At 37.8% G+C, this 24733-nt stretch overlaps 2 protein-coding genes across 6 annotated transcripts; both read left to right on the forward strand.

Moving 5' to 3' along the window:
• Nucleotides 1-1422: 1422 nt before the first annotated feature.
• Nucleotides 1423-20002, forward strand: LOC124301181 (cilia- and flagella-associated protein 61-like). The gene is given in 25 exon segments (XM_046755943.1): nucleotides 1423-1619; nucleotides 12641-12837; nucleotides 12907-13212; nucleotides 13321-13455; nucleotides 13617-13777; nucleotides 13880-14006; nucleotides 14228-14557; nucleotides 14708-14784; nucleotides 15048-15317; nucleotides 15319-15515; nucleotides 15698-15875; nucleotides 15947-16212; nucleotides 16384-16634; nucleotides 16718-16934; nucleotides 16998-17254; nucleotides 17346-17540; nucleotides 17602-17724; nucleotides 17790-17899; nucleotides 17968-18119; nucleotides 18204-18411; nucleotides 18475-18911; nucleotides 18992-19096; nucleotides 19164-19241; nucleotides 19323-19577; nucleotides 19659-20002. Coding segments are annotated over 23 exon segments (4530 nt in total). The 5' UTR covers nucleotides 1423-1619; nucleotides 12641-12837; nucleotides 12907-13024; the 3' UTR covers nucleotides 19872-20002.
• Nucleotides 20003-20320: 318 nt separating this feature from the next.
• LOC124301179 (homeodomain-only protein-like) lies at nucleotides 20321-24368 on the forward strand. Of its 5 annotated transcripts, none has more exons than XM_046755938.1 (4): nucleotides 20321-20519; nucleotides 21290-21345; nucleotides 22221-22416; nucleotides 22752-24368. In XM_046755938.1, exons 1-4 carry the CDS (start codon nucleotides 20355-20357, stop codon nucleotides 22824-22826), a joined length of 492 nt encoding a protein of 163 aa, XP_046611894.1. In that variant the 5' UTR covers nucleotides 20321-20354; the 3' UTR covers nucleotides 22827-24368. The 5 variants fall into 5 exon arrangements, with proteins under 5 accessions (XP_046611894.1, XP_046611896.1, XP_046611898.1 ...); XM_046755940.1 differs by having other exon boundaries at nucleotides 20324-20519; nucleotides 21290-21337; XM_046755942.1 differs by lacking the exon at nucleotides 21290-21345 and having other exon boundaries at nucleotides 20325-20519.
• The last annotated feature ends 365 nt before the right edge of the window (nucleotides 24369-24733 follow it).

Below are 24733 nucleotides of genomic sequence, written 5' to 3' on the forward strand. Positions count from 1 at the left end.
ATACGAGTAATATTAACCGGTGGTTGTAAATAACCAATAGGTATGTATAGACCTTTGATTTGTTTCTTTTCTGTTTTGTGAATTTATATCTTTCATTTTCATATTATCCAAGTCCCTGATTCGTTCATACCCGAAACAATTATTAACGTATATGCGTTTCATTTCGCGCAAATACCATTGTATACTAAACATAAATACAAACTATAGGTAGTAGTACGTTTATATTCCTGTATACCCATCACGCATACACATAAATATGCTCTATATCGCACCTTTCAGTAATAAAAATAATAATAATAATATCATATTTTGATAGATATAATTAAGCGAGAAATATAATATCTTATATGTATAATAAACAATATATTTTATAAATGAACGTCAATGAATCGTAAACCCTCTTTTATATTTATAAAAATATTTCATTTGTCCAGAATTACGCAAAATCAAAAAAAAAAAAAGAAACCAGCTACCGCGTAATTGACGATATTTAAACAACGGTGTAATTCGCATTATCTTCAAACTGTGAAAGTACTCTCTGTATCGCAAAATAATTCATCAAAGGTTTCACAAAATTCGTGACTCCGTGAATATAAAAGTATAAAATAGTCAATCGATGTGAAATTTTTATGCACGGTTATCTGACGTGTACAGGAAATATGTATTTAAAAAAATATCTCGAATGCGACCATTTTGTTGTACTTATCTGCGTATTAACATTTGTGCAATACACTTATTATTAACGTGACCGCGGAAGGTGACGTGCAAAATTATTGCAATTTCTGTTCATCATCCAAGCTTTAAGCAGGATGTGATGTAACCTGCGCAGTTTGCAACGCCGTTATAACTAATGAATGCAGCAATAGTAATTTTCGTCATGCTGATTTTCCCCGCTCAATCTTTCCACATTAACTATAACGTTCCGCAATTTTTGTCTTGCTGGGACAAAGAGAAGGAAAAAAAAAAAACTTTCAAACAGTGCACGCGCTCTGTTTACGTACGTTTTCCCATATTTGCACCCCACTTTCTAATTTTACTTCTCTTCGACTATCACAGAAACATTAATGAATAAATTTTATCTTTGATTATTGTTATTACAGAAATTGGTTCGTTCGTTGATTGTTTTCATCGCAATAAGATGTTTGTACGTATGTTTGAAATTTTTTGAATCCTATAATGTACGCTTTCGAGTAAATTCAATTACAAAATCGATCTATGACTGTTAAAGAATGTTTTTATCAACGTACAGGAAAACTTGGAGCAATTATTATACAAATTTCATCAACTTGTGAAATAACGTAGCGAGAATGATTGACACGATTCTAAAAAAAAAAAACCACGAAATGACGGAATTCTTGCCGGTAATAGTGGAAACGTTCGAAACAAAGTACGCGCTGCTTGTTTTCCCGCGTCAGTTTTCAGTTTCCCCGCGTTCAACTCACCGCGCATCGGCGTAACGATCTACTGATCAGTCCGGCGCGCGCCTCTGTCGAGTGTGGTTGTACGTTCGTTCGTCTCTTCTAATTCGCGAAAATCGTGCAGGATAAATTGACGATCCAAGCGCTTTTCAAGTTCGACGGATTCACCGATTTGCAGATTCGAGAAATAAGCGATCAAAGGTTAGTGTAAAAATTTACAATAGTAATAAAAGAGAACGAATTTCTAATTCTTTTCTCCCAAAATAGGTTTCGATTTCCTATTTACATGTACGATCGTCATCTTTTCGTATTATTTGCGCTAACATAACATAACAGTGTGACGCACGCACGTGCGTTTTACTGTTCAAATACACGCGTCAAAGCTTCGTTTCTCGTTGATCGAATATTAATCTTTCATGAACAATTTTACAAAATAATTTACTCGTCAGCAGCTGTTGAGAAATTTCATAAACTGAAACAATGCGTTATATTTTGAAAAGAGGGAATAGTCATAGGATTGAGAATTCGTGCAAATATTCCTATATAATAAATAATTACTGTTTTAATTACCTTATACCTTTAATTTAAAATTTAAAAATTTCTAAAACTTTTACTCATCTTTCGGTTTAAAGATTTACGGAAAACATGTTATTCTAGTCTGGTAACAAACTTCGTCACGGTATTAGGTGTAGAATAATAGATACGGAGATAATTTTTCCAGCTGCCATTAGTCGCCAGCTGCGTTTCAGGATCGCTGTTATCAGGCGAAAGGTGTACAAATAACCATAATAAATGTGCGCGCATAATATATCGCGCAACTGAATGGAAATGATTCATTTTCATAAAATGTTGTTGAGGAGATAAACTAGATATCGGTTCTGCTATTTCATAGTCGACCTTTAATATTCCCATTACGTATGACAATTATTTTTTTCTTCTTCATATTCGCAATTTACATTCACTTTTAAATATCATGTCACGATGTATTTTACTTGTTTTACCTATCGCGCACCTTAATTTGATTCTCAATCGGTTTTTAAAGCGTCGCGTTGTGGTGACGTTACTACCGATAAACGCGTACTTAATAACGTAATCTTTATACTTGTTCAACTTTTTTTTTTTTTCCCCACCTCACCGTGTTTAATATTTGAACTGCGCATATCATGGTCACCTTACAGGAATTTTATACAAAATTGAATTCCGGATCCACGATTAGATCATGAATTTGATAAAGTATTATAAATGCAATGGAAAAAAAAAATTGCAAAATCGATTAAATAAATGTAGAAAAATATCTGAATAGACCAATTAATAAATAATTAAACGTGGAGACAACGCAACTGAGTTTCGAAACTGGAAATATCGCGGATTAAAAAAAAAAAAATGTCGATCAAATTCCACACGGTCGGGGTTGGATGTCAATCGAGTTGGCACGAAATGACTCACATCATGTATAATCTGTCGCAAATAATTACTGTTTTTGTTATTTTTATTTCGAAACATGCAACATCGTACATATGTGTTGCATTCATGATGAGGAAACAAGGCGGAGTTCTAAAATAGTTGATAAAAACGCGATGGGTAGGTTACAGAATTCTGGCCATGTTCCAAAAACGATTTAAATCAAAACTGCGTCTCCAGTTTTTTCCTACATCCGGTAAAGCGTACACACATACGAATGCAACACATCGCATTTCAATTTTTATTTATTCGTATGAAAAAAGTTTTTCTAACGCTGGATGTAGATAAAATTTTTCTAGGACTCGGTTTTTTTTTTTTTGTTTTTGAAAATAATCGGTTAATTTCCGAGACGCCTGTTTAGAATTCTTTTGGATTTCTTCTATGGCTGCATAAGTTTCAAATTTCCGCTCAAATCTTCACGCGTGTTCGCGTACGCTTATTATATTATCATTGACTAGAATATCATTGAAAATATCGTTGGCTATAAGTTGTTACAGAAGTCGCGTAACTCGGCGAACAAAGCTCGATACGTATGGAATATATGCAGTGAATTTTGCGCAATAGTCGGTATTATATGGTTCAGAGTATAATGTACGTATCAATGATAATTATGAATGCATAATCCACTCTGTAATACAGGCGAAAAATTCACCTTGTTCGTAATAACACGTAATATACATATAAAATATTACTACGCATACCAGTTGTAAATAAATGAATGAATGAATGAAAAGATTAATAATTTATTCAACTTCAACTATCAGTTGTCGTTAAGCGCCGCCCAAGGATTTCAAGTGGTTTTTACATACCTACGCGATTTTTATTACCACATTATGAGGTGTATAGTGTAAGTGTGTGTAGTTTAGGCGCGTAAGTGTCAAACCTGCAGCAAACAACTATCCGATTCTAAATTCCAAGCTTCCTCATTCTTTCGTTCAGGTTGCGATGTAAGTTTTCGGCATTTTTAAACGTGTTACACGGTTTGTTTTTTTTTTTTTTCCTTTAGACTCAATTTTCTCTCTATTCAAGTTACAATTGAATCATATTTTAATACGTCAGATTTGTAACACTTCTGGAAATCAGCAATGATAATAACTTGACGTCAGTTTTAGATATTAGTTTCCACACGTCGACGAAAACATTCGTATTTTTGCTTCTTCTTGTTTTAAGTTTTGACAATTATGACACTTCGGAATTCACTGAAATTTTTGTCGATACACATATGAGGAATCCCCACGAAGTTGATGAACAAAGTTAAATGTGCCCAAAAAAAAAAAAAAAAAAATCAAAAGTGCCAAAGAAAAAGAAAGACGTCTTTTTCAAAATCACTCAATATTTATAAATAATCACCCAGTTGAATGAAAAATGAATATTTTCACGAGTGGCGAGAATCGAGGTATTTTTTTACGTTTTGTCTTCCATTCTCTTCTCACATCTTCTATTTTCTCCGATTTTTTTAGCTCCTCATTTATACTTTTTGTAGACACTAGGAAAAAACTTTGACGCAGACACGTGATTCTTTTACCTTGTACCTAGGAGCCGACAGCGACGTATTTCTCACACAGCTGACAAAACAGTGTCACTTAAGTCCCGAGACTCTATTTTGCCGCCCTACGAGCTAATTATAAAGGTTACAAAGGTAACGGCGCGCTGTTTCTTTCCGTCAGCGCTGAGTGCCCGTAACAATAAGACCCAAAACCCTGATTTATTTAAGAACAAATCTCTCTTTCCCGGCCGCTGACTTTGCTGCATCCGCGCTGAATGCACGTAAATGCACGGTTTCTTTTTTTTTTTTTTTTTGCGCTGCTACTGCTGACGCTGATCATGCCGATGCTGATGCTGCAGCTAATTGAGAGCGGCGGAAGTCACCTTGGTGAAAATAAAGAGAATGATACGAGATGTTATTCGGTGTAGTTCGTATATATTTCCTCGAAATTTGACGTAGGAATTTGTATCGTGTTATTCGTAATTTAACACCCGGACGTTTCTCATTTATACTTTTGTCCAAAAGTACGGAAATACGTCATATTTTTGAAATCTGACAGAAAATATTTGACATCAAATATTACCTCAGATTTGGCAACAACTGTCATCTTTATCGCACACATTTCTCTATATTGTATCAATAAAACAAAATCATAATTTTTCAAAACTGACGGTGTATTCTAACTACGTTATCAAAACTATCAGCTGTTAACACAGCGTGACGAAATTTTGCTTTTGCTTTTTAAAAACTGATTCCAATCGATTATGCATTTTGAATATTACTTTGTGCGGTATCGAATTACGTTTTCCTTTGTTCATTCTGAAATTGTAATACAAGTTATATTAATTCGCGTTCTATTTCTCGGAGTGAAACAAATATTTTTACTTGGTTTATTGTAAATCTTTGTTCGTTTCGTGGTGAAAACAAATATTTTATCAAAAACTTGACGAAAGGTGTAAAGAAAAAAAATTATAAACGTAATATATAATTTTTCAATTACTATTCTCTGTTTCAAGGAGGTCTCAAATCTTATACCGTGCGCAGTTATTCATTCAAACATGTGTAACGTGGTCGCAACTTTTAACACTAAACATGATTACACGTTATACTTAAACAGCATGTAGGCCTCTTGAGAAAAATAAGAAATACCATAAATTCTGGACCCTAAGTGGCGTTTCTCTCTATTATATATATATATATATATATATATATATATATATATATATATATATATATATATAGTGTTTTGTAACGGGGTAATAAAATCAAGCGGTTTTAAGTGATTTTGTAACACGGACATAAACTGCATATAATTATACATACAATAAAAATAAAAGAATAATATCGAAGGGTCCGAACGAGTTATCACTGAGAGACGGGGAAACGTTTATAACTATTCCAGTCACGTTGCCGTTATTATTTTTTGAAGAAGAAAACAACATCATCTTTAATACCGCCGATAAAACGTCAGTCATACACGCACGATACACGGTAGAAAACTTCACGCTTTTAAAACCTCATTTTAATTATCCATCAATGTCAATTAACGAAATTTTACGTAACTACTATGTTTTTCTATGAAATGAACATAATTTTTTCTTCTAAAATTTTCTTTTTCCACATACGACTCTGGAAAAAAAATGATTATAAATTAACTTGATTCTGCAACTAGACGATACTATAAATTTTCTTACTCTTCGTTATTTCTATATGTACACACACACACACACACGCGCGCGTTAAATACACAAATGTACACGTTTCTAATCCAACTTCGCTTCGTTGACGTAAATCGGTTAATTCAATTGAATAAAGGAAGAGAAAAAAAATCATCTATACATGTATATTTCATCGGAGAAAAAAAAACAACAAAAAAAAACAAAAAAAAAATCGTCAGCCTGGTAATTGTTGAGCTCTAGAAAAGTACATAATTTAATTGTCGATACAATTGAGGCTGTTACTGTTTGCTGCTACTGCCGCTGCTGCATACCGAGCCAATTAGAGCTGCTTGAATAACACGACCAGCCATAAGCCAGTCGCCTACAACACCAACCTACGGAAGTCTGTCCATCTCTTAGTATTATTATTATTATTATTGTTATTTTGCCGTCGTACGATCGTCAATAACAAACCGATGATGACACATTTAGCCGAATAACTTTTTTCATTAATTCATTCCGATAACGAGCAACGATGCAAGGCGTTTAAAATCATTTAGAAGAAAAGAAATTTTCTGTGATTGTTTTAGGAATATTTATTAAATTCGATAATTTTTTGAATTTTTGTTGCTACGGCGTATAAAAGAAAGCGAAAAATTATCTGCAAGCTCCTGCTGTAGATTTTTGATGAAAGTCTGAGGATGTTATTATGAAATATATTGATCATTATTTGGTTTTTTATTTATACCAATATTTATCGGAATAAAATCTTATGCAATTCTCTGATAATGTTCCGAGAGAATCTCTGTTGACTATATCTATGGGGAAGAGTATTTTAATATCGATAGGTAGAATTCAGAACCATAAAGACAAAGGTTACACTTGAGCTAACAGATGATTTTTCTATTGTTCGCAGGATATTTAATTTTGCAATAGCTGGAAGTGATATCGCGGTGAAAATGAATGATCTTTTTAATTTTCACAAGTCGTTGTAAAGAACGTGACAAATAATCGAATTAACGTGCATATAAAAATCCTGAGATCTAGAAAAATTGCAAAGTCTTCAATCATATGTTAAATCTTTTCTCCGAATTGTTTCGTTAAAATAATTGATTGAAAAAATGAAGATTTGCTTTTGGAAATCGTGACAAAGTCGGTTACATATGATTTTCGTTTTTGGCTTAGCGATATCTGGAGTGTCTCTAAATTGACGGAAACGGTTAATTCGAATTAACGAAATTAAGGACTGAATCAGGGCTCCTTTCCGTTACCGCTGTAACTGCATTTACTGGATGCAACGCGCATTGCTTTAAGCTAAACTGGACGCGGTCTGGTCGCCGTCTGCATCGGATAGCTTCGGGCAGTTCCCACAAAGTTCACCGCCTCCACTCCCTATGTATATATGGGGCATTCCGCGCCAATGCGACCTGCGAATTACCCTTGACCTCTTACATTTGGCGCGCGATTTTTTCTACGATTGTTCTCGCTTTGAAAGGTGCTCGGTTTTGTTTTTTTCTTTTTTTTTTTTTTGACTGAATTTGAATTTTCTACAATTTTTAGAAACTTTTTTATCGAGCGACCAAAATTAAAAATTTGAACAAGTTTCTGAAAAATCCTGCGTCAGGTATCAAAATTTTCAAGCTTGGACCCAGAGTAAGCAGATTTTCCATTCTTACTGTTTACAAACTTATACCGACAAAAACAGGTCCAAAACGTAAGAAGCGAAAGTTATTTTACTATGAATGGTTGCGGAAACATTTTCGTATATCACACCGAATTTTTACAGAAAATTTAGATCTTTCGCAAGAGATATTTTCTCTACTTTATTTTGTTAATAAAAAAAATTGCAAATGGTAAAATGGTGCCGAAAAATCTGAAAAAAATTTCAAATATCCCATTTAACATATGAAAATGTTTTAGCAACCATCTATAGTAAAATGACTTTCGCTTTTAATTTTTTTAACCTTTTTTTTCGAAAAAAGCTTGAAGACAGTAAGAAGGGAAAATCGGCCCACTCCGGGTCCAAGCTCAAAAATTGTCATATCTGACGCAGGATTTTTCAAAGTTTTTAAAAAATTTTAATTTCGGTCGGTCGATAAAATCGTTTCTAAAAATTGTAGAATATTTAAATTAAACAATTGTAGAAAAAATCGCGCGCCAAATCTGAGAGCTCAAGGGTAAAATCCAGGTCTAATTGGCGTGGAATGCCCGATATACACGTGCGCGCACACTTGGATATATCCGTTATATGTACACAAGGTTTTCCTACATGCACGTATTACTACGCTTATGCATGTTCTACAACGCACATCGAACCTCGGTACATAAAGTGACCCTCGTGTCTGTGCACTCTGACTTAAAGCTGCAGTGCCGTACAATTTTGCTTCGAGAGATCTTTTCACGCGGCTTTGCGATTTTTTAAATTATCCGCATTTACACGTCAGTCGTTAATTGCGATTCCTCAATTCCTATGAAAAGTATGGAACACCTTATACTTTTAAAGATGATTGAATGTGAAACACGATCTTTAGGGAATTGTTCAAACAAAGGTAAAGTTGTTTCAACTAATATTGCAGATGATTTATTTTTGTACCTCTCTGGGATTCTTTGTGAAAATTTTAAATACTTGTATGACGTTAATTAATTCGTATTAATATTCTTGTCGGCAACATATAATAAAACAAAACGAATAGCAAAAAAAAAAAATAAATAAATCTATTGCGCATACATACGTTCTTGATCTGTATAAAAATTTACGACTCGTCATCTGTGAATGCAACAAATTGAAGAATTAAGATTCATTAACAAACAACAGAAACCTTTTTAGTCACTGCAGTAATAAATAAAATCCCGTGTTCCCAGGCATAATTTTTTTCCTTCTTGTTCTTTAATTTTTTTTTGTCCACCTTACGTCACAGTAGATAAATTCTCCATCGATCAGCCGATCTCCGATCCTTAGCTACGGTACTGAATTCTTTGGGACGCGTGTTGAGCTGTTTACTCGAGTGGACGGTGCACGGAAAGTCCGCGCTATCCGATGGGAACAGAATCCACTTCTTGTACAAGTTCTCTGTACCAACTCTCGTTGATCAGTCCCTCGAGTCGCACACCGTTGCCCGTGTAAAGAGAAGCTGGAATGGCTCGGGTCAGTCGGCGCCTGGTCCTTCTCGCCCTGTCCATCCTCATCCTCGTCCTCGTCGTCGGTATAATTACACTGAAAGAAATTTTTAGTTCCGGTTACCGCCGAGTCCTTAACTATTTTTATGTTTTACCACAATCGAAAAATATAGTTCTAGGTAGAAAATGAAAATTAGTTTTCTAGCTGTTACCGGAAAGTCTAGTATCCGTTGCTGTTCTTTCTCATTACGATCGCTGTTGCTATATTTTCTTGCAACTGTTGCGAAAATTTAATACTTGTGCAACGATAAATTGACGTTAAAGCCTTGTTTAACTAAAAAAGTAGAGTAAACCTCGGAAACTGATTTTGCGTTGCAATAACCAAAAAAGGATCGATGATACCGCAAATGGTTAGGCGTACCTCGTTTTTCGTAATGAACAACAATATTTAAACAGTTTTTATTAACGATACCTGTATTACTGAATTTTTCTAGTTACTGTAACAAATGAATTTTTTCTCTGTGCATCGTTCGCTTGACGGAAATTTTTCACATTTCTTTCACCTTCGGTTTCGTTTTTCACTTCCGTCAACGCTAATCACCCGGCGTTGTTGCTCCCGACTTCGAGGAAACCGGAAACGCACTCAAAATAACCTCTCGATCCGTAATGAGGCCGAAACTTAATATGGAAACGCTAGCTTCCTACGCGCTAGTAATTAATGGGAATCTTACAATTGATCGCTTAACGTTAGCTGCAATGGCTAATTAAAAAAAGAAACGAAAATCGAATCTTTTAATCAACATTCCGGCTGGTATTTAATCCGTTTATATGTATATGGGGAATTCCATGCGTGCCCAACCTCACCAACATATTGTTCAAAATTTTTTCTACAATTGTCTCAACTCTGCAACGGTACTGTAAAAGCTTTCACATTTTTCATTCAACTTGGTAATTATTTATAAATATTGACAGTGATTTTGAAAAGGACTTTTTTTTAACCCTGTCAAAAAATTCGCGCCAACTGTATTTCCCATAAAACATTTCAGACCTGGCTGATGATGGACCAATTTTTTTCTACTTTTTTTTTTAACACTTTTAATTTATTGTACTAACTAAAACATTGTTTAAACGGTCTGGAAATCCCCGAAAACTTCTGAAAACTTCTATTTTTCACTTGAAACATTTCTAGGCCGGTTTCGTTATGAAGCTAGGATGAAAAAAGTTGAATGTTGGAACAACTGCAGAAATTTTTTTAAACAAAATCAGAAACAGTGAGGGTCATGCGTTGGTCGGGTTCGCAGGAAATTTCCCATATGGAACTGCTCGTATTGAGTGCATTTTTTGTTTTCTAATTGCACTGAAAAACATTTTTCAAAGTATGATTTAATGCAGCTCAACTGACATCGAACATGATAAGAAAATTAAACTAAGCGCCGATATAACGGAGACAAATTGACAGATTGACGCCCTATTTACGCAACCTATTACAAATATATACCAACGTCTTTGTAACGCAAGTGTTCCTGTTCTCATTGCGCCATTGTATAACAACATGTACATACATACACATATATATATATATTATTTATTCACAGAGTAAAGCAACAGCAGCTCTGAGAACCGGAAACAGGTTACAAGCGTTCAGCCTAGAATTCTTGTCTAAATATCTATAATCTAGGTATTATAATGATTTTCGAAAGTTGGAGAATAATTTATAGGTCATATGTAACTGCATGAGGTATCGGAGTATAAACGATATGTTTTTCTATGCGGGGAAAAAACAGCCACGACCTAGACAAGATATGTATACTCGTTATTTCGAGCGTTACATGTAGTTGCATGTGGAGATGTTGCAAAGTTTTTTTTCAGCTCTGCACATTATATTTATATACGATATTTTCTTCAGGCAGCGGTAAGAAATAAACCGCAACAGCTCGACTCCAGGTTCTTGGAGACGAGATCGAGTTACGGTAGCTTGAAAAAAAATGAGAATAAAAACTCGAGAGATAGAAATAATAGAAAAACAAAAATAAAAATAAAATAAAATAAGAAACGATGAAATTCAACTTCGTGATTGATGATCGATGGCGTGACGACCGGTAAACCGCATCTGAAAATAGAAAATCGTTAACGAACAAGATTGATTTACCATATCCATCAACGATGGTACGGTATAATAAATTAGAACAACATGCCCAGTGTTAAATTTGGAAAAACCATGCGATCCTTACATCATCGGAATCCTGACAATTTGATAATTACTTCTGTGGAAATTGAAAGATAGCGTAACTTGGATGAAAAAAAAATTAAAAAAAAAAAAAAAATCACGAAACAGCTGGGAGAGAATTTGGTGGAAGAATTTTCGGAGCAAATTTTTACTCATCATTAACGCTAATTGTTACGGAGTAATTTAAATTTCGTTTTTTACGACGTGAGAACCAAGCGAACGATCTTAAAACTTTCTGTGATCTCGTGTAGTTCGCACGTACCTACGTAACATACGTTATGTGTACAGATATGTACGTACACGCGTTACCTGGTCGTCAACATAAAAGCAATTTATTACCCTAGTGGGCGTTCGTCGTGGGTCTCTGGAGCTCGGCGGTACCTTTTTAATACGAAAACCCTATTGCCAAAGTTGAGGGTACGACTCGCGGAGTGAAGATAAAAGTGAATTATAGTTTAAAAACTTTGTTCTTCAAAACGCATGCGTACATCATCGAAGAAGCGATTTACGTCGGTGTGAAAAGAAGTCTCACCTCTGGCGGCTTTGTCGTCAGAGAATGTTTTCTGCACCGGTGCTGACCTACAAACGGCAAGTCGTCAACTCCTCTGCAACAGAGACCTGAAATTTTATCTAGCCAAGTCCGTCTGTCCCTGTCGATGAACCTACGCATATTTTTTTAAAATATACAACACGCTACAAGAGTTTCGTGCGTTGCCTTAAATGGAGCACCGGTGGACCCAGTCCCGTACTTTGGGTATCGTGTAGAGACATCTTGTTGTTGGTAACAATTCACACATTCAACGGAGTCGTTTCGAACAGGTGGTCACCGTTTTGGCACCGTTTTATCGAGTCAACTGATCGGCTACCTTAATCTCGAAAGTATAAAAAAGCCCTTTGCCACAGAAGCAGCGATGTTCTACTTCGTGTAACCGGAGTCTGCTCCGTGGTGGCTGCTTTGTTCTTGCTAATATGGACAGGCACCTTTTAGTTCCAGCTCTGTCTACTCGAATTCCTTCTAAGGAGATTTATGTACCCGTCGCTTCTTGCTCGCATTGCAGTTTGTGTTTGTAACAACTTTTTATACACTGCGGCTAATTGTACGCTTCAATTGACGTTTCTTGGTTACATAAAGTGTTATTTATATGATTTAACGGACGTTCGAAGTATTTCAGTACAATGATTTTTATTGCTCTTTAATTTTCTGAAGCTGCGGTTTAAAATACTGATTTATAATTCTACGCCGGAGTATTAAATAACGTGCGTTCCATTTTAGAACAAACACTTCCGTGAACCGTGAAACATTATAACAACTGCCAATGAAGATCGTGTGACTATCTTCAAGCGGAATGCGATTATAACCATGGACAGTTGTTATTTCCATTCGCTTCTCAAGTAGATCAAGCATGAGGTTTATTTATTGATAACCCCTTCAGTGGATGCGTGTAGTGCCTACTTAAGTTTTGAGCCGAGGTAAACATCCGCATGTCTTTTGAATTTGTCGGTTCATCGTCTTTCTCATATCGTGCTATGATCTTCCAGCCCGATTTCATAACCTGACGGTAAAAAGAACAACTGGAAAAATACTTTCTCTCTCCTGGAGTGAAAATTCGTCGGGCTTACGTCTTGCGTTCACGTCCGAAGCGTGGAACAGGTCACAATGAACACCATGTGGCTGGATGAGCCACCGATGTATGGGTGCCACTATTGCAAGGATCAAAGGCGTGAAGAAATCCCCGGCATCCTGAAATGGCGGCGAACCCAATTTGGGGACGTCCAAAGACTTTATGATTTGACGCGCATGAAGACTTACGACGTCTTCGGAAACGTCGATCCAGCGTCAATCTTGTGAGAGAAGGAACACAAATATCTACACCAAAAACAGTCCATTATATGTGTATCATTGAAAAAAACCGCCGATTTCTGAGTCTCAAGAATAGCAAAACTGTCTTCTAGCGAGAACTCGTGCTTGTCCCTCGTGCAGATCAACGCGGTTAACGAGGTGGTCACCAACATATCCCTGTGCAATTACCCAAACATTCCTTCTGTATCGCCTGATAGTTGGGTTGAATGGATATCCCGTCATTACGGGTTGGTACTTTGCAACCTTCAATGCAAGGTTACATCTATTCCCTAGTAAAAATGTTCTCTCATGTGCTAAAACGCTGTGCGATTATGAAGAGAACCGTGAGAACCGAGAAACTTTGGATTTAAGCATTCTCCAGTATCTTATTGTAGTTTTTTTCCCCCAGAATGCAAGCAGTGACGGAACGTAACACGTTGTTCATTCACATGCTGCTTTGGGATATTCGTTACAACGACGAATTCTTCAAACGACTTTTAGACTCGGTATTCATTTCCAGTATTCACACTACCCACGTGATTTTGGTTATGCCGCCATGGGTGGCGCCGGGTAAGAGCTTGTGTAATGTAATCCCTTCATGAGATGGCTCTAGTGTTGATTTGTCTAATTGCCAGTGGTCAATTATCGCGTCTGATGTTCTTGGATTCGCAGTTGGATTCATGGAGGAACAGATGACGCGAATTGTTCCCATTGGTCAAACCGACAGCTACCGAATACAGGCGCTTTACATCAGCCTTCGTCACATGCACTCTCCAAGACTGAAGATCCGGCGTGTCGTGTAGGTGATGTTTGTAAGAGAAGACTGTGCTTTTTAAAAATTTTTTTTACACCATTGCGCAGACACGAGATCCCCTTGTTTTAAACTTGTTTGATTCTCGTATTGTTACACAAGCTACGCTTATTCGCAAGCTCTCTGCGAAGTATTTTTAACCAGTCCAGTATCTGTTGTTTTATTATTCTTTCTACGCTCCTCGTGATTTTCCGAGTTTGATGATGCAGCGAAGAGGACAACGACGACATTATTCCAATTCTTGACCGAGAGTCCCAGCGGTTCAAGGAACTCTACGGAGAGTTTTACATCAGTGAGATGATGCGATATCCAGATGGTCTGCGTCAACTCGTAGTGGCCGAAGTCGACGGTCTCGCAACCGGAGTTTTGTGCCTCAATAAAATCGTAGACATCGAGGCTTTGAATCAACACTTTGAACTCGCGCCTTATCACGGACTTCACAAGCCTCATCCATCCGACAAAATTTACAGTGAAAACGACCACCATGTTACAAGCGACATCTTATTTCCCACCGACGAGCTCCAGAAGAAAGATCGCTTGTTAGTTGGGAATAACTCTTACTTTAGATATTATTTAAAAAAAAAAGCGTTCCCATTCGGTCGTTGAGTTAGACCGCGACACTGCAGCGATGATCAATAAAGCAAAAGATCGAGGATCTCCAATGGGATGAATAAAACTTTCTCTTGCAGCAAGGTCAACGCGATGTCGAATTCCTCGACATTTAATGGTTTAACGGAGGAAACGGATGAAGACTGGTTCTACAGAGGTTAGTTTTATCATTCTCGGTAGTAACGAATAATTGAATTTGTATACTGTGTACATGTACAGTCGTTGCATTAGCATAGCATGCATGCATATATAATACCAATTCTCGATGAATGCAGCTTGTTCAAACTGCCGCAAATGAATCGCATTCGTGAGCAGTATGTTTATTCACTCATCTCTTGTAACACACTTTTCTTTCTTTTCCTTTATCGCCGAGGTAATCCTTTTCGTAACTTAAACTCCGTTTCATTTCCGTGGAGGAAGATAGGAACGAGACTGAATGCTCGTGTTCCGACGACGGTGATGCCTGCAGTAAAATATTTTCCGACGCACCCTGTCCATCGTGTCAAAAAACTGAGTCAACCTCTGTTCTCTGGACATCGGCGAGCTCTGAGGATTCGGAAAGCTTTGGTAAGGGAATTGGATCAGGCCGTGGATCATTAGCGCGCGGAAAAACGAGTCGAACTTACGTCCAACTCAAGAGATCGAAAGATGCAATGGTGAGAGATGCGACGATGAACTACCAACACATTTGATTAATGCACCTTGTTCAAACTTACACAGAAGGAAAAGTCGACCTCGATATCCAATTACAAATTCAGGAATGAAACCACCAGTGACGACACTAAATCTGTTGAGAGTAGAACCATCTCCAGAGCTATAGAAATGGAAAGATTGTCGGTCTGGCGATCTATAGAATCCGTTAGCGTGGCTCAGGAAGCTCTTTATAAAGTATGAAGTTCGTAATACGTATGTGCTCATACTCTGAAAGCGATGGATTGTTCTAGCTTCGCGAGCATATGAAATCACAATAATCATTACGTAGGCTTTTGTTCCAAGAGTCAACTTTTAGTGATCATTGGAATTCCCATGATGTCTCGATGCTTTGACCTTGCTATTCAATAATGTCGCAGAGAGTCACCGCATTTACGCTCGATGTGAGGACGAGCCAAGCTCTATCAGCTTCCGAAAAAAGTAGTTCTCGATCGATCGTTCGACCGCCAGCCGATCCCTTTCCTTCAGGCCCAAAAAAAGGTTCCGTTTTGCCCAGCAAGGTGCGACTCGATATGGGAACCAAAGATGATTCTTTAGGTAAATTCGTTCAGCTTGAAAACATCTGCTCTATACTGACTTGGTCATTAATTTTTGACGGGAATTTCCAGCCGAGGAAGAGGAAACAAATCCTACTGACGTTATCATCGAAATTAGCCCGCAAAAAATCATCCACAAGGAGATAAATTGGCTGCCCATTTATCGCGGTCAAATAAACGCCTTTACCCTCGAATTATTCAGCATGAAGGATGACGTCGATGAGAGATTGGCCCACGATTATCTTGAGGCAGTTTTCGAATGCTTTCCTGATGAGGAATACTGTGTCGTTCTGATACCACCATTCTTTCCCACGTTTCCGCTGCTGCAGAGTTTTGTGGTTTGTGAACTAATATTGATAACATCGAAATACAGCCATCAGGATTCATCTCAAGCTCCCATTGAATGATATGGAGCTTTGGAAAATACACGGAATATTGGATTTGATAGATAAAAAGCGACTTTTATATTCATCCTTAAAATGATTTTCAACATCTTTCCCTATCATCAGCGTGTTCCTCTGCGATTCAACAAAGATTATCCTTTGGTAATGTACCTCGCGCATCGTGCAAGCGTCATTGGAAATTTTAGAACCAGGGAAGCTGATCCGAGCGACGTAACCCGGGCTGAGGAGCTGCTGGCTGGTGTTCCTAAACGAAGTCAGGTCATCAAAGATCTGGAATCTGCTCTAGAGAAGGACTCGCTTTATCTAGCCTACGTGTTTCTGTGCGAAGAAACACTCGTCGGATTCGCGATACTGCGGTACCACTCCTGATATCATTTTTGACGAACAGTATAAATAACTACTTGATGTTCCGAACTGAGAGACAAGAAATTATTTTCAGCGTGGAAGAAGAGATCGAATTCATACGTAGTCATTATCAGATAGAAGACCATATCTCGTTTGACAATGTACCCATTGATTCCCACGGACGGATAATTCACCTGACGATGATGCCAATTTTCGCAAATCTTCATCGCTACTTCTTTCTGGAGCTCATGCGGCTCAGTGACAAACGCGCTTTGTACTATCGCCTGTATCACAGTGACGCCAGTGCCTTGGTAAGCTGGCTAGACCAAAAATAGTATCTAAAGAATAATTTATTCGAAATTTGGTTAATACAGACGCGGGCAGAACCGTTGGTTACGTTTCTGGGTGAAATGATTCCCGTGACGCCTAGAAGAAGGCTGAAGTATTGCCTGGATAATTACCCTGATGCCCAACCAGCCGATTACGTTCTTCAAGAAAGTGCGGAAAATTTCGCTCTTTACATGATGGTACCACGAATCGCCAGAATTCAAAAACTCGACGTCAATGTCAGAGTAATCGTCGTAGGTGCTTCGGATTGCGGTTTATCCGTGTTGGAGACCCTGGCCTTTGGGTACACAGAGCAACCTATTTTCAACCTTCCAATCTTCTCCTTAGTGAGAAACGAAAACAAATCATTCCACTCTGCGTTTCGTCTTTCCCAGACCAAATGCCTCGACCATCAGCTTCACCAATCTGACCCTGATATCTCGGGATGGAATTCCGTTCGAAAATCGGCCTGACGATATGGAGAAAAACGAGCTACCCTTTAAGGGTCGCTACTCTCGTGACTACAGACACCTTATTGGCACCAGGGCCTGGATCAACGTGGTCCACGGGACGCTCACTGCCATTAACAGGTATAATTATTATGCAGCATGAGCTAAGCTTTTCACGATCATGTTTTCATGCATTCGATAGAAAGGATAAATTCGTCAAGATATCGAGTATGGGAGCCCTCTCTTACGATTACTTGGTCCTCGCATGCGGACTTCAATACCAACGACCAAAATTCCTGAAAGAGTTGAGAGCGGAGAAAAAAGGGTACAGCTTTTTCCATCGTTCGTTTTCGATGTTTAATCAGATTCATCTGGTTCTACATTCAACAGAAACTTCAACAATTACCCAACCCCGGAAAACTGTTTGACCATTAACACTGAACGAGACGCTGCTAATTCCCTCAACTACTGTCAACGTGTCGTTACGGATAATCCGGCGTGTGAGTTTTACCAGGCAGTGATCAATGATCAAGACTAAAATCAACAAACTCTTGCCCATCCTTCACAGGCTCAGTCATCCTTTATGGAAAAAATATCGACTGCTACTCAGCACTGGCCATGCTGCTAAAGTCGGACTTGAGACCAGATAATATAACGTTGGTTGAACCGGCTGTGCAAGCATGCGATACTGAAAATTCCAGCTTTCTATCCAACGACGAGGTACCTGAACCTCGATGATGCCGTTATAAAACATTCATCACCACCGTAAGTGAGATTAATTTTTTCAATTGAAATGTGCAACAGGTCGAAGAAGCGGTGATCAAAGCCACTAAAGAATCAGGTGTCAACATAGTGCCAGGCGGAGATTTGGTGGACTGGATTCTCGAAGAGGATGAAGAGGACGTTTTTATCGTCTCGGTGATAATAGAGCAAGGTGGCGAGCTCCGGGAGCTAGTTTGCGATGTCCTTTTCAATTTTAAGAAGAAAACCATCAACACCAACACATTTCTCGGTAAATATTCCCGCCTGATCGATCAGGGCTGACAACATTTACCCCAATGACGCATTCATATAGCCATTTGCGAAAGTGGTCTCGTCTTCGACGGAGCTCTTGTCATAGACCCGGAATTCCAAACGAACGATCCTTGCATTTTTGCTGCCGGTACAATGACCAAGTATTCGAGAAAATTCTACGCCGATGAAGTCGCCCACAAGTATTACGACCTCTTCGAAGTCGGCGAAAAGGTTCGACCTCCTTTCCTTGCCAATACTTTTCTCGGAGTACACAGAGTTATGATCAGTGCCCTTTGTTCCCGTCTTAAGCTGGGCCAGAAACTTAGGGATATCATATGTTCTGAAAATGGTGCCAAGGCTAACGAAGCACCGTTGTCGAAGTTGGACATGATGCTGCCCATATTTAAAAAACCGATAGTAACGTCCTGCCGACTACCTGGCGACTACTATTACCTCAATATAAAACGACCCGGGAATTTGATCTGGGACGATGTTAACGTACGTCGAGCGAAGGACTTTCCGGTTATGTTTCAAGCGACTGTTGGTGCGATTAATTTCCTTCTAATGATCCCTTGTAGGACGTCGTCATGATTACCGGAAGCCCAAACTCTAGTATCGGGTATTTTCAACTTCACCTCAACCAGTTCGACACCGTTGAAAGCATAACCTGCCTCAGCAGAAAGGTATACAGAATAAATAAAGCAGTGTTATGAAAGTATCGGTAACGAGATATCTGTTTTACATTCCAAGGAGTTCGAGGTCGAAAATTACATCAGTTTGTACGGCAAGCATCAGAATCTTCTTAACGATCTCAAGATGCGGTTTCAAGTATGTAGCATGATCCTGTGATTTATTAATCCTCGTTCATCATTGAAATAACTTGAATAATTTATTTCCCTGTACTGTCAGAACTCGATGATTCCCGATTTATACTCGTACTTTCGTGAGCCATGGGCTGTCGCTCTGTTCCTTGACAGATTTGACCTTCTTCGTGCTGAGAATAAAGCCATCCTTCAGTCTCCTACGGTTAGCAAAAATCCCCCGAACCCATGTCATCAAAAATATCATCGATTCTTCTGTATATTCACTTTACCACAGGTGGTTTGCGACGACGCGCTGATAAACGATTGCACGAAGGCATTGATGAAGTCGAAATGGGAAGCGGTGAGTGTTTAGCGGCAACCTTGAGCCAATGAGTAACGAAAACGTGCAACGAATTTGACGATTATCGATTTTCGTCTACAGATGAAGCCGGAAGATCAAGAGATGATCGAGGCTCGTTACGCTGGCTCCGCTTATCAGGAGGAACTTGAAAACAATTTGATCGATTTCCTCCAGCACTCCGAAGCCCATCTTCCCATGTACTGCAATCCACGTTTCCTCAGGCGCTTTATGGACGATGTCGAAAAGCTCCAAGGCGATCCCTTGTTCCCCAAACTAGACATCTGGATCCAATGACTTAATTCCGATTACCGATCGCTGTCGGAAGTGAGAGAGTCGATACGGGTGTCATATTCCTCGTGCCAGAGTCCCTTCTGTATCGGTGGCAATAAATTAACGATCATAACTCAATAAAGCGTCTAGGAAAATTCTGTTTCTACATTATTCAATGTGGTTGCATGCAATTCCCAGTTTTAATGGCGATCGATCTCATTCCCGAGATCGCGTTACACGGTCAAGTCACCTGTGTATGTTTGATTGCAATAACAATTAAACAACATCGTAGTAGCTCTCTGAAAAACGCAAAGGACGGAGAATCAACAACATCCAACGCCTACGGAATTCCTGAATCTATTCGTCGTCTCGCCTTAATTAGCTACGAATGAATATGTTAATTATCTACGTCACGGTACGTACAGATACGTGATACACCTGTATGTATATATACGGGTGAATCTTATGGTTTAGAAATAGTTTGTCATCACGGTTTAATGTACATACATGCCGATCTTGACACGCGTTCCGATCGATCGAATTCATCATCGAAACCCATCTGTTCAAAGAACAATATTTTTATTGCTACAAGAACTTCGATCGACGATACGACGAAATGAACGACGGAATACCGATCATCAGATACCTTCGTTTTGTCGAAACAAGCGTGCGGTACGTATTCACAATTTATAAGAAAAAAAAAAAAACCATTAACACTCTACCCTGAATCATGCGTGTGGTTGGATTTATTCACTCGATCCTAGGCGTCGTCAGTATGCCGCGCAATTCGATGCGGTTTTTTCCACACCTCATCGTTTTCAACCTCGCATCATCGGGGTAAATAAGAATATTGCAAATTCAAGACAGCCCCGGTCGATTCCACATGCAATATATGCATCATCGCAAGGTGATCGCGCTTATAGTTCCCTCCTCGATGGGAGACCCCGTTTAGTCCTTGGAGAACACACAAGGTCTACAAAACCCTGTCCTCAAGTTTCGATTTCACCCGTTTCTTTTTTTCAAATATTCACCCAAAATATAAAAAACTAATTGAAAATGACAATTTTGTCGCAAAATTTCCTTCTCTTGTTGAAAGAAAAAAAAAAGAAAAATTCGCGAACGTTTTCTGACGACACATATGCGAAATTTTTTCAACTTGATGAGATGAGTAGTTCTGAAATGTTAGGACCGTGAAAAAAAGCACCGGGAGGTTTCACAGACCCCCAGTTTATACACGGTGATTGAAAAATTAGGTGCGTACTTTGAAGGTTAACGATTATAACAAGTCTTAAAAATCGTGATTCTTCTTTTAATATTAATTTTTTTTTTTTCTCTCTCTCTTCTCTTGGAAAAAAAACGTGACGTTCGTCAAATCCAACGTCTGTGTCCCACGCCTCGTGACTCTCTTTGTTAACTCCCTGTATTATTATCTTTAATTGCAGCTGTTTTCCGGAGTCAGTTACATCATCGACGAAGCGTGGGCGCGAAGGGTAAACCGGTATATATATACATATATATGTGTGTGTCTAACTAAGTTCTGGACGAGGGCCAGGAACCCCAGATTATTTCGTCATCGCTCTTCGCCGGTCAATGTCGAATTTTACCTATTATTGCACTCAACTGTTCCACTGCCGAGCTATACGTACACCTTGGTACATAATAAATTACATCGCCTGCATTGCTGTACATCCCACATGCAGAAACGCGTTACCGGCCAAGGTCACTCAAGGTCGCGTGTCTCTGATCGCAATTTTCATCACAACGATACGAAAACCCAATGGAATTGCATATGTTGCTCGTGCGTAGATAGGTGAATTTTGGAAAGTAGGTGCGGCGTTTAATTGATCACTTAGGTATATTGGTAAATAACATATTTTTTTTTTTTTTTATCTTTCTCACATTCCCATAATTCGTGGCTGATCGATAACGTGATCCTGCCGTAGAATCGCTCTTGCATATATTGGATGCATATCCGTTTACCGGAAATCACGTTACGTAAATGGAAACTGGCATGAATTTCTGAGTCCACCTCATCGGAAAAGTTTCGCAACGGAGTTGTTACCAACTATACGTCTGATATTTCGTAATCACTTTACACGAAAATCAGTCTGCAATTGGTTTTTCAAACCTGATGCATTGCGCGAGATTTCGTTTCGATTTGAGGATGTACTGGCTATATGTATATTCTAAACCAAAATCGTCTTCATTGCGGTTTATTTCTTTCCGATTTTTATCTCATCACAAAGTATTCAGTGTTATCGACGATGCTCACTTTCGGTTGAGAATTTATAGCCAACACATCCTTAACATCTCTTTGACGGATTAAATATCATACATAGTTTATTCTGAAATTGTTTGTCTTACACTTTACAGCATACAGCACAAAATGCTTAAGTCCGTGTCACCGCGGCTGTCGCCCAGAGGAGGCGCCGAGCCAAGAATCATCCGTTTGACGACCGACCAGGAAGCCGTTCTTCAGGAGCAATTCAACAGGTGTCCAAGAGCCCCGCACACAGCTGACATCGTCCTCCTTGCCGCAGAGACAGGCCTGTCAGAGGCGGATGTTCAGGTCGGTAATCGGTCGGAATTATGAACACCGGTTTACGTCCGTGTCAAAGAGAGAGAGAGAGAGAGAGACTGTTGGTTAGTTGGGGATTTTGTGGGCGAACGTGTTCGACAACTTCTCAAAGTTCTCTCAAAATTTACGTTTGAACGAAGCAAATATATATATGTACCGTTCTAAACCATTTTGGAAAACAAAGAAAACTAGAAGAGAAAAAAAATTGCTCGTTATCAGAGTTGATTATTCCGCGTCAAAATTGAATAATGAACGTTGAAAAATAGTTAATAAAACGTTAATTCGATGTTGTCAATTTTTCTTATACCTACACTTGTTAATTTCAGGGATGGTACGCCATAAGACTCGCTCAATGGCGGAAAGAGCAGGGACTCGGTGGAAACTTGCATTTTAGCAACTGATTAAAATCTCATGTACCTATCTTCTACAATATTATATTATATTTGTATCATATTATTGTAACGATAAGGTTACGAATATAATTTATAAACCTTGCGGTAATTTGAAATACTGAGATAAGGAAAACACGCAGCTCGTTTTCTGTAGCAAAGCTTGCGAAAAATATTTATTTTAATTGGAGAAAAAAATAAGTTACAATTTCATAACGTTTGAAATATATTTGGGAAATTTCAACATGCTACATAACTTCAAAGTAACCATAAAATTGTTCTTATTTTGTTACGTTTGTTAAGTATACCGCTTAAGTTGTAATTTATATATAACAAATAAGTTACTGACAGTGAGAACATGATTCGCATATACCAGATTGAAAAAAGGAACAAGTACATAGAGGAAAATTGAAAACGGACTTAAATTTAATCGGTTCACCGGTTTTCATATTATTGTAACGATCATTGAAAACAATATTTATACATATTATTAAACATGTTGTGTGTACAGATAAATATAGTTATTAATATAAAAGTAATAAAGAAAGAGAAGGAGAGAGAAGAAAACACTTACAAAAACATTGAAAAAATGTAATAACGCGTTGAATGAGATAAATGTTATAATAAACCCGACTTCTATCGCTAAAAAATATTTTCTATGGTTTTAAATTTCATATCGGTAAAAATTCTTTTTCAAAAATAAAATTTTTGTTCTATAGATTCTTATAATAAGTACGATAATTACGTAACAAATGAAGATTCGATTCTTCCCTTATTTTTATCAAGACAATTATGTAATTATACGTATACAATAAATTGTTAAACATAAATGTTACCTGTGTTATATATTTTTAGAGTATTGTTCTATTACTGATAAAATTTAGATACCAAATATTGAATATTTAGTAATAATTTTCTGTTTTATCTTCTCGTCAGATTCTACGGTTCATATTTTATTTCTTATTTTTATATAAAATAATATATTATCAAATTGTGCCACCTTGAGACTTTATTATTTCTCTCGCATATACACAATTTTTTCGCGCAAATCTTTACAGCTTTATATTTGCTAAATTAAAGTATTGTGTAACACGTATCTGCGTAAATTATTGTTGCTATCTTAAGGATTCCAGAGTACAATGGAATAATTGTCAAAGCGTTGATCAATCCAAAATATAATGTGAACAGTCAAAATTTTATGTATTGAAATATGTAGTGGGAATTTTCATTAATTGCTGTATCTACTTTTCCTGCAGGAGTGTCCGGAATGTGTTTCAGCGAGCCGTGAGTAAGACAAACATGAAGATATTCCGTTTCGCATTTGTCGCAAACTAAAACGGTAATTTAAACTAAGAGAGAATGGGAATTGAATCCGATATTGTACAACGATACCATATAATACGAACAGTGTAACGAACCGTAAATTTGTGTGTCATGTAAAAGTATACTTATAAGTATATAATATACGAATAACTTTCATCTTTTATTGGATAATTGTAGAGCGATGTTATTATTTACTGCTGCATATTATATAATAAACCAGCTAACTATGTACATCGTACATTCGTAATCGTCTTCATCCGGCGAAGAATACTCGACGTAGTTTTTATCTCTCCCTGATTCTCTCACGGAATATTTTTTACGACCGCTATTCTCGCGGGTTCCTGGGCTTTCCTCGAGTAATTTTTCCCTTTCAAATTTTACACGGTTGAACTTTGGTCAAATGACAGCAATAAAAAAAAAAAAAAAAAAAAAACGAAATACAATAAAACGCAATAAATTCTTCGCGGGAGTTTTCCAAACGGGACGAATAATATTCCGATCAGCCATTTTCCTAACGTCGTTTATTTTTTCTTTCTTTCTTTTTTTTTTGCTATTTGTAACGATGGAAAGTAAGAAGAAAAGCGAACATACGTAAT

Source organism: Neodiprion virginianus, chromosome 3 (genome assembly GCF_021901495.1).
Source record: "Neodiprion virginianus isolate iyNeoVirg1 chromosome 3, iyNeoVirg1.1, whole genome shotgun sequence".
In the NCBI taxonomy this organism is placed as follows: Eukaryota; Metazoa; Arthropoda; class Insecta; order Hymenoptera; family Diprionidae; genus Neodiprion; species Neodiprion virginianus.